Source organism: Salvia splendens, chromosome 7 (genome assembly GCF_004379255.2).
Source record: "Salvia splendens isolate huo1 chromosome 7, SspV2, whole genome shotgun sequence".
NCBI lineage: Eukaryota > Viridiplantae > Streptophyta > Magnoliopsida > Lamiales > Lamiaceae > Salvia > Salvia splendens.
Window position 1 is genome coordinate 6,560,923 of NC_056038.1, and position 15,013 is coordinate 6,575,935.

At 36.2% G+C, this 15,013-nt stretch overlaps 1 protein-coding gene across 1 annotated transcript; it reads right to left on the reverse strand.

Moving 5' to 3' along the window:
* Positions 1-249: 249 nt before the first annotated feature.
* Positions 250-3,306, reverse strand: LOC121810320. The gene is made up of 2 exons (XM_042211118.1): positions 2,761-3,306; positions 250-300 (listed from the first exon to the last, which is right to left on the reverse strand). The coding sequence occupies exons 1-2, from the start codon at positions 3,304-3,306 to the stop codon at positions 250-252; spliced, it is 597 nt and encodes a 198-aa protein (XP_042067052.1).
* Between the last annotated feature and the right edge of the window lie 11,707 nt (positions 3,307-15,013).

The window sequence follows — 15,013 nt, forward strand, 5'->3', positions numbered from 1 at the left end:
GTGGCCCTCTTTAAAAAAAATTAATTTGTTTATTTTTTAATATTATTTTTTAATTTAAGTCTAATAAATTTTATTAGTTTTAAATTTATGATATTTATAAATTTAATTAAAGTAAAATAATGTGGATTGTAAATTAGAAAATTCACAACCTAGAAAAAATGTAACAATAACTTCGTTGTATTATATTGAAATAGGAAAATTATACAACGAAAGTGACATAATTTAAAAACAACAAGCCGGAAACCCAAATCACTCTGCAGCGCCCCTTCTACGGTTCCTGACCTCTTCAACCATATCAACCTGCAGTGAATCATGCGATATCGCAAGTTGAAGCACCTGAACCGCTGCGCCAAACACGTCGCTATATGGACGAAGAGATTTTTCGACATTCTGAATCGCCGACGGAAAACTTCTAGCGGATAACGGGCGTTGTCGTTGAAGTAGTCCTCCATCAACCTGCGGTCTGCCCTGACATGATCACGATCGAAAAATCGCCGATGATGGAATGGCCGGCCGACTGCCACCGCCGCCTCAGCCGCCGCCTCCGCCGCCTCTTCTGCCTCTTCCGCTTCACGTTGCACCGCCGCAACAAGGTTTTGGAACTCTAGATCTACCGCTTGTTGGAATTGTTCATCGTCGGAATCCATAATTGCAAGGTTAAATTGAAGTTGGAAGGGAAGATTGGAGGAAAATGGGAGTAAAATGGAGTTGGAAAATGGAGTGGAAATGTAGTATATTTATGCACAAAAATTCGAAAATTCAAAAAAAAAAAAAAATAATATTTCGCGGCCCAGCCGCGATTCTCGGCGCTTGCAATGGGAGGGCCGCGGCTCACACGGCTCAGCCGCGTGAAGGCCGCGGCCGCGGCTCAGCCACGCTTCTCGCCTCTCCGCCCCGGCTCTCGGCCTTTGCAATGGGGGGCTGCGCGCCGAGCCGCGGGCCGCGGCTCCCCTATTGTGGACACCCTAAACTGTGATTTGGACATATATAACGCTTGACAGGTTGAGTCTCCAATCGCTCAAATTAAATATTTTCAGTCTAAATTTTAAATATGATTCGTCTAGCTATAAAATTTTACTAATAAACCATTATGGAATTCAAATTTGAATAGTTTAGATCTAAGCTTGAATATATTTCTTGGTATTATCAAAAAGCAAGCCAATCAATCGGAAGACGAAGATTCGGAAGTTAATTCGAGGAAATCATGGTTAGATTAGCTGATTAATTTGTCGTTTTCTAAATAAACACCATCTTTTTCCAACTTATTCCACAAAAAGTAATACTCCACCGACCTTAACATTTACTACTAATAGAAAAAGATTAATAGTGGTCTGTGGTCGGAGGAGACCAAACCGACCACGTTTTTTGCTCAACACATCAACATCATAAGTAACTAATAACCAACTACCACTAAACGTCTAATATCTGTCAACAACTCATGGAAATTGGAATTACCGCTCATTATCTTATTTTTCTAAATAAATGTAAAAAAAAAAAAATTTAATTACTTGGTGAGCAATTAGTTCTATAACCATCCAATTTATTCAATTTCCGGTCCATTAGAATTTATTAAATATTAATGGGCCTCTTATTGGGTTTATTTTTTAATGGGCCTTGATATCTGCAGCAAAATTTGTTCTTTAGTTTCCACAATGGTGGCTCTTGAAGGCCACCAAAGTTGGCCCGGCCACCAAATGTGGCTCTCCACAATGGTAAAACCCAAAAATAACAAGGGCCACGAAATGTGGCCCTCTCCAAAATTAAAATTAATTTTGTTTGCTTTTTTTAATGATATTTTTTAATTTAAGTACAATAAATTTTATTAGCCTATAATTTATTATATTTATAAATTTAATTTAAATAAAATAATTTGGATTGTAACTAAAAATTTTTGACAACATAACCAAAAAAAAATGTAACAAGAACATCGTTGTATTATATTAATAAAATAGGAAAATTATACAACGAAAGTTTTATACTTTAAAAACAACAACCCGAAAACCCATATCACTATGCGGCGCTCCTTCTACGGTTCCAGACCTCTTCAACCATATCAGCCTGCAGTGATGTATGCGATATTTGGCTCCGCATATCCGTGTACTGCTGGATCAAGTATTCATTAGTACGTGGTACACCCATCTGCAGGGGCTCCATGGCAATACCCGAGCTCGAACTAGCACCATCTTCCTGTGTCCATCGCTCTGCAGCAAATCCTTCGTCAGCTATTATCATATTGTGCAATATGATACATGCAGTCATGATGTCTGAGACATCATTTTCGTGCCATTGTCGAACCAGGCACCGTATAATGGCCCATCGCGCTTGTAGGGCATCAAACGCTCGCTCTACATCCTTCCTAGCACCCTCTTGTTTTTTCGCGAAGTAGGTTTGCTTCTGCCCAACGGGTTGTCGGATCAACTTCACAAACACGGGCCAGCGAGTGTACATCCCATCGGCCAAATAGTATCCCATGTTGTACTGCGTGCCGTTGGCCATGAATCTAACTTGCGGACCCTCACCCCGGCTCTCGTCATTGAACAGGTGGGACGATCGTAGAACCTTGATGTTGTTGTTCGACTCAGCGACCCCAAAATACGCATGCCAGATTCGCAAGCGGTAGTCAGCAATGGCTTCCAAGATCATCGTGGGATGTCGGCCTTTGAAACCAGAAGTGAACTGCCCCTTCCAAGCCACCGGGTAGTTCCTCCACTCCCAGTGCATGTAATCGATGCTTCCCAACATCCCCGGAAAATGATGTACAGCCCCGTGCATATCAATCAGACTCTGGCAATCATCGGACGTTGACTTCCGTAGAAACTCCCCTTTGAAGATATCCTTAATGCCCCTACAAAACTGCCTCAACGTCTGTAGGGCAGTCGTTTCGCCCATCTGCAGGTATTCGTCAAACATGTCAGCGGGACCGGCATATGCAAGCTGCCTAATTGCCACCGTATACTTCTGATATGTCGACAAGTCGGGTCGGCCGGTGGCATCATATCGCAAGTTGAAGCACTTGAACCGCTGTGCCAAACACGTCGCTATATGGACGAAGAGTTGTTGCGACATTCTGAAACGCCGACGGAAAATCTCTGTCGGATAACGGGCGTTCTCACTGAAGTAGTCTTCCATCAACCGGCGGTCAGCCCCGGCATGGTTACGGTCGATATACTGCCGATGATAGAACGGCCGAGGGACTGCTACCGCGGCCGCCGCCTCCGCCTCGTCAGCTTCCTGTTGCATCGCTGCAACCAGGTTTTGGAACTCCAGATCTACCGCTTCTTGGAACCGTTCATCGTCGGAGTCCATATTTCAGAAGTTGAAGTAAAATATATTGGAAAGATTGGAGAGAGTGGTGTTTGAATTGGGGTAAAAAAAAATGGAGGAAAAATGGGGTGTATTTAATTAAAAAAAAAGGAACAAAAAAAACTAAAAATCGCGGCCCAGCCGCGAGACGTGGCCCGCTGCAGTGGTGGGCCGCGGCTCACACGGCTCAACCGCGTGAAGGCCGCGGCCGCGGCTCCCTCGTGGCTCTCGGCCCTCAGCCACCATTCTCGGCTCTCTGCAGTGGGGGCCGTGCACCCGAGCCACGGGCCGCAGCTCCCCCACTGTGGACACTCTTAGAGAAATTGAGTATTAATACCACAATATTTAATCTAAGAATACTTCTAAACATAGCCCATTTTTCATCAGATTTTAGGGCTCGGCCTAGGACGATAGTTATTACGTAGTAGAGTTTAAGTTTAGGGGCTATACGAGAGTAGAGTTGTATTGTTTTTATTATTTTTAGAAATTAGTAGCTATATATATAACGGTTTAAACGATTCTATATATAGAATTAGCCTTAACCTAACTTAAAAGAAAAAATAATAATACAATGTTTAACATTTTAACCACATTAATTTGCACCGGATTCTCTATTGCCAAGGGCGAATAAAATCAGGCCTGGGAAAAAATACTGAAAAAATGATATATCGCTCGTATCGTATTGAAAAATATCGAAAAATTATCGAATTTTCGGTATATCGTAATTTTGGATGTGATACAATACCGTATCGTAAGTTTTCGATACGATAACGATATGGATTTCCTTATTTCGAGATATATCGTTTTATATCGAATATACGATATATATATCGATATTTTCGATATACCGAATTATATTGAAAATCAGTACATATTGAATTATCGATATATACCGTATATATCGAAATATATTGAAATTTCGATACGATATTGAAGTATCAATCTTTGATATATCGTTCTGAACGATATATCGAATTTCGGTACGATATATCGAAATATCGATACGCTAATGATATTGATATTATCCATATCGAAAGTTCGATATATCAAAACTTTCGATACGATAACTATATGAAATTCTTTCGTACCGATATTTTCGATACGATACACGATACAACGTTTTCGATACGAAATATCGTATCGACCCACCCCTAAATAAAACTAACTTAAATAAAAGCCCTTAATTTCATATATAATCTGGTAATTGGCTCTTCATAAAAGTAAACCCATTTTAACATTTTGACGACCCATTTGTCAGTGTTGCATTGTGTAACTAATGAATATTAAATTGTTTTTTAGTCACAGATGGAGTATTACTTAATGACATTAAAACGAAATGGATAATACCATTGTTAAGTTACACAATTCGACACTGAAAAGTTGCCCCTCGTTGCATTATCCCTCTCATCGTTGTAGTCCTTGGCCGCCAGTGTCGACCAACGGGTCCTGGACTCGACGTGATCACCCGTGATCACATCATTCTAACTAGGGCAGCTTGCTTCATCCCACCGGCCAGTGACTACAGCCGTGTTTGTTCCTCCAAATGTCCTTATTGCGTCAATTGGAACCCAAACCTACGACTCAATTGAAGGGTCGGTTTGCATAGACCTTGAAGAAACATGGTAAAACCACCCGTGATCACATCATTCTAACTAGGGCAGCTTGCTTCATCCCACCGGCCAGTGACTACAGCCGTGTTTGTTCCTCCAAATGTCCTTATTGCGTCAATTGGAACCCAAACCTACGACTCAATTGAAGGGTCGGTTTGCATAGACCTTGAAGAAACATGGTAAAACCACCTCAAGCAGATTTGGCTTGCGGTAATAACAAAGGAAAGTGTGAGTTAAATGTTTTGCATATGCTTCATGCAATTAGCATACTGTTTCGGACCATTTTGAATCATAACACGAAGGCTTTTCGCTAGAGCATGTGAGAAGATGACTAGGGTTCTGAGGAAACTTCCAGTAGGTTACGAGTATTTCGTGACAGGACACTTCAGGCAAAGGGCACATCCAGTCCTGCTCAAAATCAAGGAACATATTATGAAGATGAAATTGTTATATCCTTGTTCATCAGAGTGTTTACGGTGTTTAAAAGGAATGGTGCTAATTGCAAGCACTATCTGGATTTCTTAAAAGGAATGCTCAGCCCAGTAATTATAGAAACGGCCAAAACGTTGAAGTTATTGCCACAAGAATGCAGTCAATGATCACCACTAATAATAAGATTATGTTCATAGATTCAAAGTCATTGAATCAGAACTAAAACTTAAAAAGGTAACAAGAGTTTCATAAATGAAGCCTTTATTACTAAAGAAGATGCAACTGAATTATAAATTCTTGCATCACACAAAAAATATCAAATATTTCACAGTTCTCTAACAAAATAGTTTCAGTAGTAATTCAGTAGCAACATTTCAAGATCCAGAAACTAATTCAGATGTGCACAAAACCTCCCAAAGAAAGATAAGACAACCTCATAATGAAAGTACACATGAAAGCAAACATAAGGAAACTCGTATGGTGAACATTCGCGCGGATTAGAGATTCTATTTAGGGAATTTAGATTTTCTGTTAAACCAATAGGATAAGTCAGATTTTTTTTGAGATTCTCGGATTTCTTATTCGTACGAACTGAACATAAGGGTTTTGTACATAGCGAACCTAACATTAATGCCCTAGTCCAACTCAAGGAAATCATTCACGAAGTAGAAACTGTATATGTAGCAAAATCCACAGAAACAAAGAGAGTATATAATTCACTTAACCGCGTTCTAACTTCTATCTAAACAAGGATATTGAATATCTGATTCAATCGATTGCATTCTATCTAAACAACAACATTGAATATGTGATTCAATCAACTGCATTCTATCCAAACATGAACATTAATATCCGATTCAATCAATTGCAGTCTATCTAAACAAGAAAATCGAATACCGGATGCTGTCAACTTGGGTTGCAATGAACATGACATTCAGCAGCAATAAAACAGAGCAGCAGCAGCTTTGTGTACAATAAATATACCATTCAAAACCTCATTCCAAAGGTTCAAATTTCAGAACAGATGAAGCTGTTTTCTACTTAGCTACCTAATCTAACATCAAAATTCTTCATTTTTAGCATTAAAATGATAGTGAATCAACAGATCTAACAACATATAATCAAAAGCAGACCATATTCATGAATCATACCCCAAACAGAAATTAACCAATCGAAAAATTCCTTGCGCAAACGAAAGAGCGATTCAAGTTAACAAATCAGATCAACAAATAAGATCACAGTTATTTTAAAAACAAATCCAATAACCAAACATAAAATAACAGATCCATTGGCCTGCAATTGAATCTGATAACGATTCACTCCATAAGATGAATCTCCTAATGAATCGGAGGATAGATCAATTAAAACTGAAAAGACATATCACGAGTTTGTGCGTGAATCTAACGTTGATCGAGGCCATTGAAATTCCAAATCTGGAGGGAATTCGACAACATTGAAATCGAAATCACTCCATAGATGGTGTGTGCCGTGAACGTTAGACTCACGAACAAACATGAAATATGCCTTCTCTCTCTCGAGGGCTACGCGAGCTGCCGGCTGCAATTTTTTGTGCAAACAAGAAACCTAATTTGGATATATTCCTGTTTATACCAAATGGGGAAGTTCTCAATTTATATTTTTGTCCTCGGAGTAATCAGTATTTGCAAACTTGTCACCATTTGTAATATCATAATTAGTTTGCTTCCTCATTATTTTTCGTTTAATGGGGTTCAAAATTTCATCCATATGCTATGAGAGTTGATAACCTTTCTGTGTAATTGTTTTAATAAGAAAATTGTAAGTACATCTCGTATTAATATAACTCTCCGTCAATCATTATAACATACAATTCCTTTACAAAAACTCCACATTATTTTGTTAAGATCAATCCACATTATTTTGTTAAGATAATTGATCTGTTGAGCGCTCTTAATGAGCGACAATTCCACATCAGACGCACTGAGGGAAGAGAAATTCATAGAAGTTAAATAAAAAGATCAAGTGTGGTGATGTGGAATTGTCGTTCTTTTAAGGATAATTTACATATCGAGCCCTGGTGGCGCTGAGCTTGGCGTTTAACAACTTGGTAAGGTGGTGATTGCTACTAGGCGGGCGGAGGGGTAGGGTTCTACGCGTGGGATTTTCCCGTCGGACATATTTGGATAATTAGGGTTTGTAGAACACGATACATTGGTAGGAAACTTCTCATTAATTAATTGATTGGGAATTAACAATAAGTGTCCTATCTATAATATCTAGGACCCTAGGGTTGGTTCAACTTCCTAGTCATCTCGGAAAAGAATCAACAAAAAAATTACGAAACAGAATTATAATTACGGTCAACTCATTAATTATTGTTTTTGCAAAATAAAATTACTAAAAGGAAATAAACAAGTTAAATAATAAAAACTAAACTAAACGAGTAGGAACTCGCGGCCGCGCCACATAGTTCTGGGTGACCTGCCTGCGAGGACGTGAGTTTCCCTCAGTCCGCCCGACGTCCGGTGCTTGCACCTCCTACTCCTCTTCGATCGCTGACTGCACCTCTTCGTCGATCGTTGGCTGCTCCTACACCTCCAGCTCGTGGCGCGAGCCCGCGATCTCTCTTCCAGGTTTGGCGATGATATCGTATTACGCTCGTTAAAAACGCTTGGCATATCAATTCTCATTTTGTTAAATTGTTAACCAAGTCAATTACGGCAGAGAGAATTGATTGCTGAAATTATGTTTCATTTGTTTCCCGAAAATAATAGTGGAGTATACACTTTCTCGTTTTGGAGTATTTCCTAAATGCGTGCACATTAATTTTAGTACACTCCATATGACCATTTCTCCATTCGTAATATGCTCAATTTATTGAAGTATTTTGACTTCCACACCACCAAATTCATCCATCAAGTATCAACATATAAACATTCTATTCTAAATACCATCAAAACACTTCTAGAGTTACAATTAAAATTCAAATACTCCCTCCATCTCTTCCCATGCTACTTATACTTTTAAATATAAGTAATAAAATTAAGCATAACAAACTAGTGTAATAAAATTGAAGTATAATAAGAGAACTAAATAAAGGAACACATAACTAACTCTAATATCTTAATATAATATCTTAATTTTAGTGCAAATAGTTTGGAAAGGTCCGAAAATGAAAAGTGCAACTAGCATGGAACGGAGGGAATATATGTTTTTGAAAGAGAAAAAAATCAAGAAATATCTAATAGTGGCGAAAAATATTACTGCAATTTATTAGTGGTGAAAATATTACTGGTATTTCATCTTCACATTTTTTTGGTGAAATTTTTAACCGATCTGCCAGTAAAAATTAAATGCGCAAAATAATACTTGCGGGAAAAATTTGCCGCAATTTCATTCTGCCAGTAAGACATTTTATTGTTCGAATTTACTAGTGGAATATTTCATTGCAATTCAGCATTTTTTCTGTACCTGTGAATTTGGATCCTCAATCGGTGTCGAATTTTTTCCAGAACACTCTTAGATGGGGTCGAGATCGAGATCGGCGAGTGTCTCCTTACGGGTATGTTCTTCTCTTCATGACTCATGAGAATGTGCGAGACTAGGGTGTTTTCTTTATTTTGACTTTTTTGTCTCTGCTGCCGTTTGGGTGTTTTGTTTCTGTTCCTCCTCTCCCTCTATGCTTTTGGTTTGTCGGGGTGCCCTTGGGCTCAAAAGCTACTGGGAGATTGTGAGGTGTTTTATCTTTGGCTCATGTGCGTGTGTTTGTTTTCCTGCAGAGCTTTGTTTGTTGTTCTGTTGAACTTTTGCTCACTACCCTCGGTAGTTTGAGCATTTTATTTCTATATCAAAACTACTCCATTCGTCCCATAAAAGAGTCTCACTTTCCTTTTTATTTTGTCTCATTAAAGATGTCACATTTCCATTTTTAGAAAAGTTCGTTCTCACAATAATATAAATACGGAGTATTATATTTTCTCTTTTCACCTAACACACAAAATAAAACCTCTAAATTTCCGTGTCATCCCACAAGTGTGACATCTTTTGTGAAATGGAGGGATTACTATATATTATAGGGAATAATGTCATTTTATTGACATCAGTTAGATATAAAATATGGATTTAATCTCTAATCATAATGAACCATAATATTAGGAGTGACAATTTTTGACACATCGTGAAAGTCTAGACGAACTTAATGGGTTTGGGTCAAGCTTTTAAAGATTCATTTTATTAAGAGTGAACTGCACCAAAAGGCCCTAACTTTTCGTTGTGTAACAGCAGAGGCCCCTAACTTTTAAAAATCCCACCAGAGGGATCTAAAAAATATGTAATCACAAAACGTGTATATTTTGCCATTTTTTGGACGAAAATGTCCAAATGGGCTGAAGGGCGGTTTAGACCTTTTACGTACTACACATGTTCCCTATGCCTGCACATAGTCTGCATGTGCAGGGGATGTCTATTTTATTTAGTAATATTAAGTATGATCTTCTTCATTCTCACGATAATTTGAAGATAATAAGTTAAATATAGTAGAAATATATAATATAATATTGTAAAGTTCGCGTATATAAATAAATAGTAGTAGTACTCATTTTGGGGAGTTCTACGTCATTATTGAAATTAATGCATGACAATGTGATTTGTGAATATATGGTTACATTAGATTTTAATGAAAATGTAACCTTAAACGAATTAGGAAAAGTAAATTAACTTTAAATTGAGTGGCGTTCCTATCCGTTTGAAATAGAGTGGATAAAGATATTTATTAGTTGTATTGTGGAATGTGAATGTCTCCCATTTTCCACTTCCAATTATGCCACTTGACCTTATACCTGCCTCACCCTCCTTCATTGTCATGTTTATTTGATTACATTGCAAAAAACAATGCAAGTGAGTTTCTAATTTAAAAAACTTTTTAGTATTTTGAAAAATCAAGATAAATACTCCTATAAGCTTATTAGGAACTTTATTGTAAAAAAAATTATTTCCTAATAATCTTTATACAAACTAATTAACCTATTTAACTGATACATAGGAGTAATATTTTGCTAGTCTATACATAAGAAAAAGAAATTAACTAACAATCTTTTAGTATTAGCAAGTAAAAGGCTCGTCTAAGAATAGGGGACAAGAACCATGCTTTGCTGTCACATCAATTACTTTCGCAGGTCCCATCAACAGTGCATGCAGCAGTGTCGGTCATACAAAAGGGCGGTTTTGCCCTTCCAAGCCCTGAGGGTGTTATGGTCCGAAAAAACACTATTTGTGATTACATATTTTGTTAGATCCCTCTGGTGGGATTTTTAAAAGTTATGGGCCTCTGTTGTTATACAGCGAAAAGTTAGGGCATTTTGGTGCAGTTCACTCTTTTATTAATCGTGTTGACCGTTAGAAATCTGATAATTTCGAATTGGATTCAGTTGATTTAAGGTAATCTGCTATAAAATATTATTGTTATCAAATTCTTTTTATTAGTTTGATAATAATCTAGCCTATTTTATGGAGTATAGTTTTGGATATATATTTCCTCTTATAATATCTTTTTATAGGATGATGACACATTTCTATATGGAATAGATCGTTTTAAAGTTAACAGAGACTTATAGCGAAGATGGTTTTATAGTTACACAGACTTATGTATTCCTTATGTCCCATAAAAATAAAGACATTTTCATTTTCATTCGTCCAATAAAAATATCACATTTTTATTTATGAAAAGTTCTCCCAAACTCATTACCGACGTTATTACTCATATACATCAATTTATTTCCAACTTATATCACTGGAGTCCACCATTAAATACTAATAATAATGTGAGTCTCATTCTCTACTAACACTATTTTAACTATTCTTCTCCTTTTCTCTTTTACTCTACCAATTATGTGTTAATCCTCGTGCCGTTCCAAATGTCTTTTTTTTTGGACGGAGGGAATAAAATCGTAAAGCTAACTGTGATAATAGATGTACTTTGAGTATTTCAAGAGTATATGTAAATTGGAAAGATGGTTTTAGATAGATAATGATGAAAATTAATACTATGAAGTAGATATTATATAATGATTTAATATAATGTAGAGTATTTTATACTATTTGGCAAGAAATTTTATATAATATGGAGTATTATTTTATTTTATGACTCAAATGAAAATTGAATAAAATAGAAATAATGGAGTAATAAAATAGAAGAATGCTAGTAGTATATTTGTTCAAGGAATTGTATCGCTTTTAAATGGGATGTCCTAATAAGAAATGAGTCAATTTATTTATATCAAAATAAATTACTGCGTCTGTCCCCCAAATATTGTCCCACTTTGATCCGGCAGGGGTTTAAAGAAATGTAATGGAAAATGAGTTGAAAAAGTTAGTGGATTGTGGATCCTACTTTTATATATTAGTTTTATAATAAAATGTGAGTATGAATGAGTTAGTGGAATAAGGGGTCCACTAGCAAAAATGGTAAAAAGTGAAATGGGACAAACTTTGGGCGACAGACGGAAATGAAAAAATGGGACAAACTTTCAGAGAAAGAGCATCCGCAGTGGGCACCCTAAAGCCCGCCCGATGCATCGGGCGCGCCTTAGGGCGCCCACTGCAGCTCCACGCCCTATGCTATTTCCTTCCTCCGCCCCTATGCATAGTCCGCAGACGATGAACCATTTTTTGCATCCTCTGGCCATCCTCCGCCCCATTGCGGGGGGTAAGGAGGATAGTCCGGACGATGCACACATTTTCACTTTTTTTTATTTTTTTTATATTTTCTTCTATATATATCACCATTTTTTTTACTTCATTTCATACCTTTCACTCCACTCTCTTCCCCATCTCAATTTCTCTCTAAATTCAATAATGAATTCCGACGATTTTCCATATTTGCAAGCATAAAATATAAAAAATAAAAAGTAAATACTGACAATAGGATTTGCCTTTATTTGTGGTGTTTTTATATTTATTCTTGCTAAACATAAAAAATAAAAAACAAATACAAAATAATAGTTAAAACTATAAAGGGACTTTAGAGCGTCTCACTGCAGGTGAAATGATAGGAGGATAAAATAATGATATGGCGGAGTATAAGGCACCCTATAGGGTGGACTATAGGGTGCCCATCGTAGATGCTCTAATAAACTTTGAAGAGTGGTCGAATACAAAAAACAATACGCAACGAGACAGCTGTCAGGCAAAACATGAAACGAAACGTCTCACAAAATTGCAAGAATAATTCATATTATAATACTCCCCATGTATATACTATATACTCTACTAAGGAGAGTATATACGAAAAATAGAGAGTCGAAAATGTGCCACGACATCATATATAGGTAGCCATTCATTTGCACTTGGTAGAGCTACAGCTGACCACCACCTTTAACCTTCGTTTTTTGTGTTAGTAATTTATTGAGTGGTCTGCCTCATTGCATGCATGATTAAATTGCACGCTAATTCCACTACATGTGCTCGCATGTGGTTTTTTTCAATTCATCATTTTAATATTACCCATTTTACCTTTTTCACTTTTTTAAATTACTAGTATATTCTTGCATTATGTGTTTATTTTATTATATTGTGATACATGCATAGTCTGGAAAATAATGACTTAGCTAGGTGTCGAAAATCGGAAAGTTTCTAATTAATACTATTACGGAAGCATCCATAAAAATAATTATTTAATTAATTTATGGAGGTGGTACATGTATTTTGTATGTACGGTGATACATGCATATATATGTGATTTTCATGTGTGTGTCAGTGTATGGGTATTTATTGGCAACACGAATTTTAAGAAATGTTAAGAAAAGTGAGTGGAAAAAAGTTTGTGAAATAGGAATATCACTTGTATATATTAGTTTTAAATAAAATGTAAGTGGAATGAGTTAGTAGTACCCTATTACCATTTATGGTAAAAGGGAACCATAACTCCTATTTGCGGACGGACTAAAATGAAAAAACGGGACTCATATTCGCGAGGGATTAGTTATTAGTAGATCCTTAATTTCAATGCTAGTGTTAAGTAATGCTCATTAATTAATCATTACTAACGCCTGTGTTATTTTCTTTGTAGACTAGATTATCATTTTGAATAATTATTTTTTCTGATAAAACCAGTAAGAGAATGCCGAATGATATTATAAAGAATATGCGCGCGCGTTAAGATTCAGTAACAGGATAATAACCACGTAACCAATGATTAATCTTAAACAGAAATAAATGGGGATTTCTAAGAAGTTTCATGCTTCATAATTGGTCTAAATTCAGAGGTACTATCAATTAAGGAATCACCAAGTAAATAAAGAATTTGAATCTCATCAACATTTTTTAAAATTAAACTTATTAGAAGACTTACACTTTGTAATTAACGTGCTTTCTTATATGATTTGTGATTTATTAAAAACAGAAATCGCGTAATTAACGGACCGATAGTTAGCAAACAAACGGAATTGAAATTTAGAACAATGAGAAAAAAACAAAATCAATGATATCCCAACACGAAAATCTATTCACCCCTTTTTGTTGAGGCAAACACTGACATAAAAATCCATGGACGACATAAATTAATGAAAATGTAATGATAATATGGGATTCATGTTCCTAAACATGGGAGCCCTAACCACTGCCGCCCGCCGCCTTTAAATTAGGGTGACTCACCGTTGCTTTGCCACCCCTTTTGAGCTGGAAATTTCAAATAATCAACCACTTTATGTAACTTCATTCATAAATTGATTATCTAACTTCTATTAAAATGTAAAAGTATATGTGGAATTTATTTGATCTTGTGAAAATGGCAATCTAGACAAAAAAAAGGTTACTGTCACGATCATGTTCAATTTTATTCAAATTACCTTTTACTTACTGAGAAATTTCGGAATAAAGGTTTAAATTGGCTGACCTTTCGTAATTAGGGATTCAATTCGCTCACCTTTCATAATTTGGGATCGAGGCATGTGTATTCTTCGTAATAAGGGATTTATGATATTTTAACTTATTTATGTGCTTTTTTAATATTATTTCCGTCTAACTATTTATCAATTGTCTAAATTATCTCCTTTAAATTTTTACATAAAAATGAAGATTTTGAATCAGATTTGGAGGATGCTCTCGAAGCTGATGATGAAATTGAAGATCTATGCAGTGCCAGGGATTATGTGATGGAGAAAAGGTCGTCTGATCCATTTTTCAACATGACTGACCAGAAATGGAACGAGATGATTAAGGAGGCTACTAAGCGTGGTCATCTTCAGGATACGAAGGAATGTGAAGACTTACTAGAGGATATGCTTAATCTCTTTCTCATTAGTATAAAAAAATTTCTGCCAAGTAAATTGCAGCATAGAGGTATAGGAAAGCATAAACCTAGAAGAAATACAGTAAAAATATGTGCGAAAATTTAAGAAGCTGACTCCAAGAAAGCCAATTTAGTGATAATTGTTCACGTAAATATATGGAAAGAAGAAAAAAAGGTTGGACAAATCCTATTTAGAAACGGTTGGATCTATATTTTTTTATAGAATTTTGATAAAAAAAATTTGAATGAGGTAATTTAAACAATTGATAAATGGTTAGAGGGAAATGATATTTAAAAAGCACATAAATAAGCTAAAATATCAAAAATCCCTTATTACGAAGAATACGCATGCCTCGATCCCAAATTACGAAAGGTCAGTGAATTGAATCCCTAATTACGAAAG

Coding starts and splice junctions, on each gene's coding strand:
- LOC121810320 (XM_042211118.1), bottom strand. CDS start 3,306: ATGGACTCCGACGATGAACGGTTCCAAGAAGCGGTAGATCTGGAGTTC. Junction 301..2,760: donor TGATTGATATGCACGGGGCT/GTACATCATTTT, acceptor GATTCACTGCAG/GTTGATATGGTTGAAGAGGT.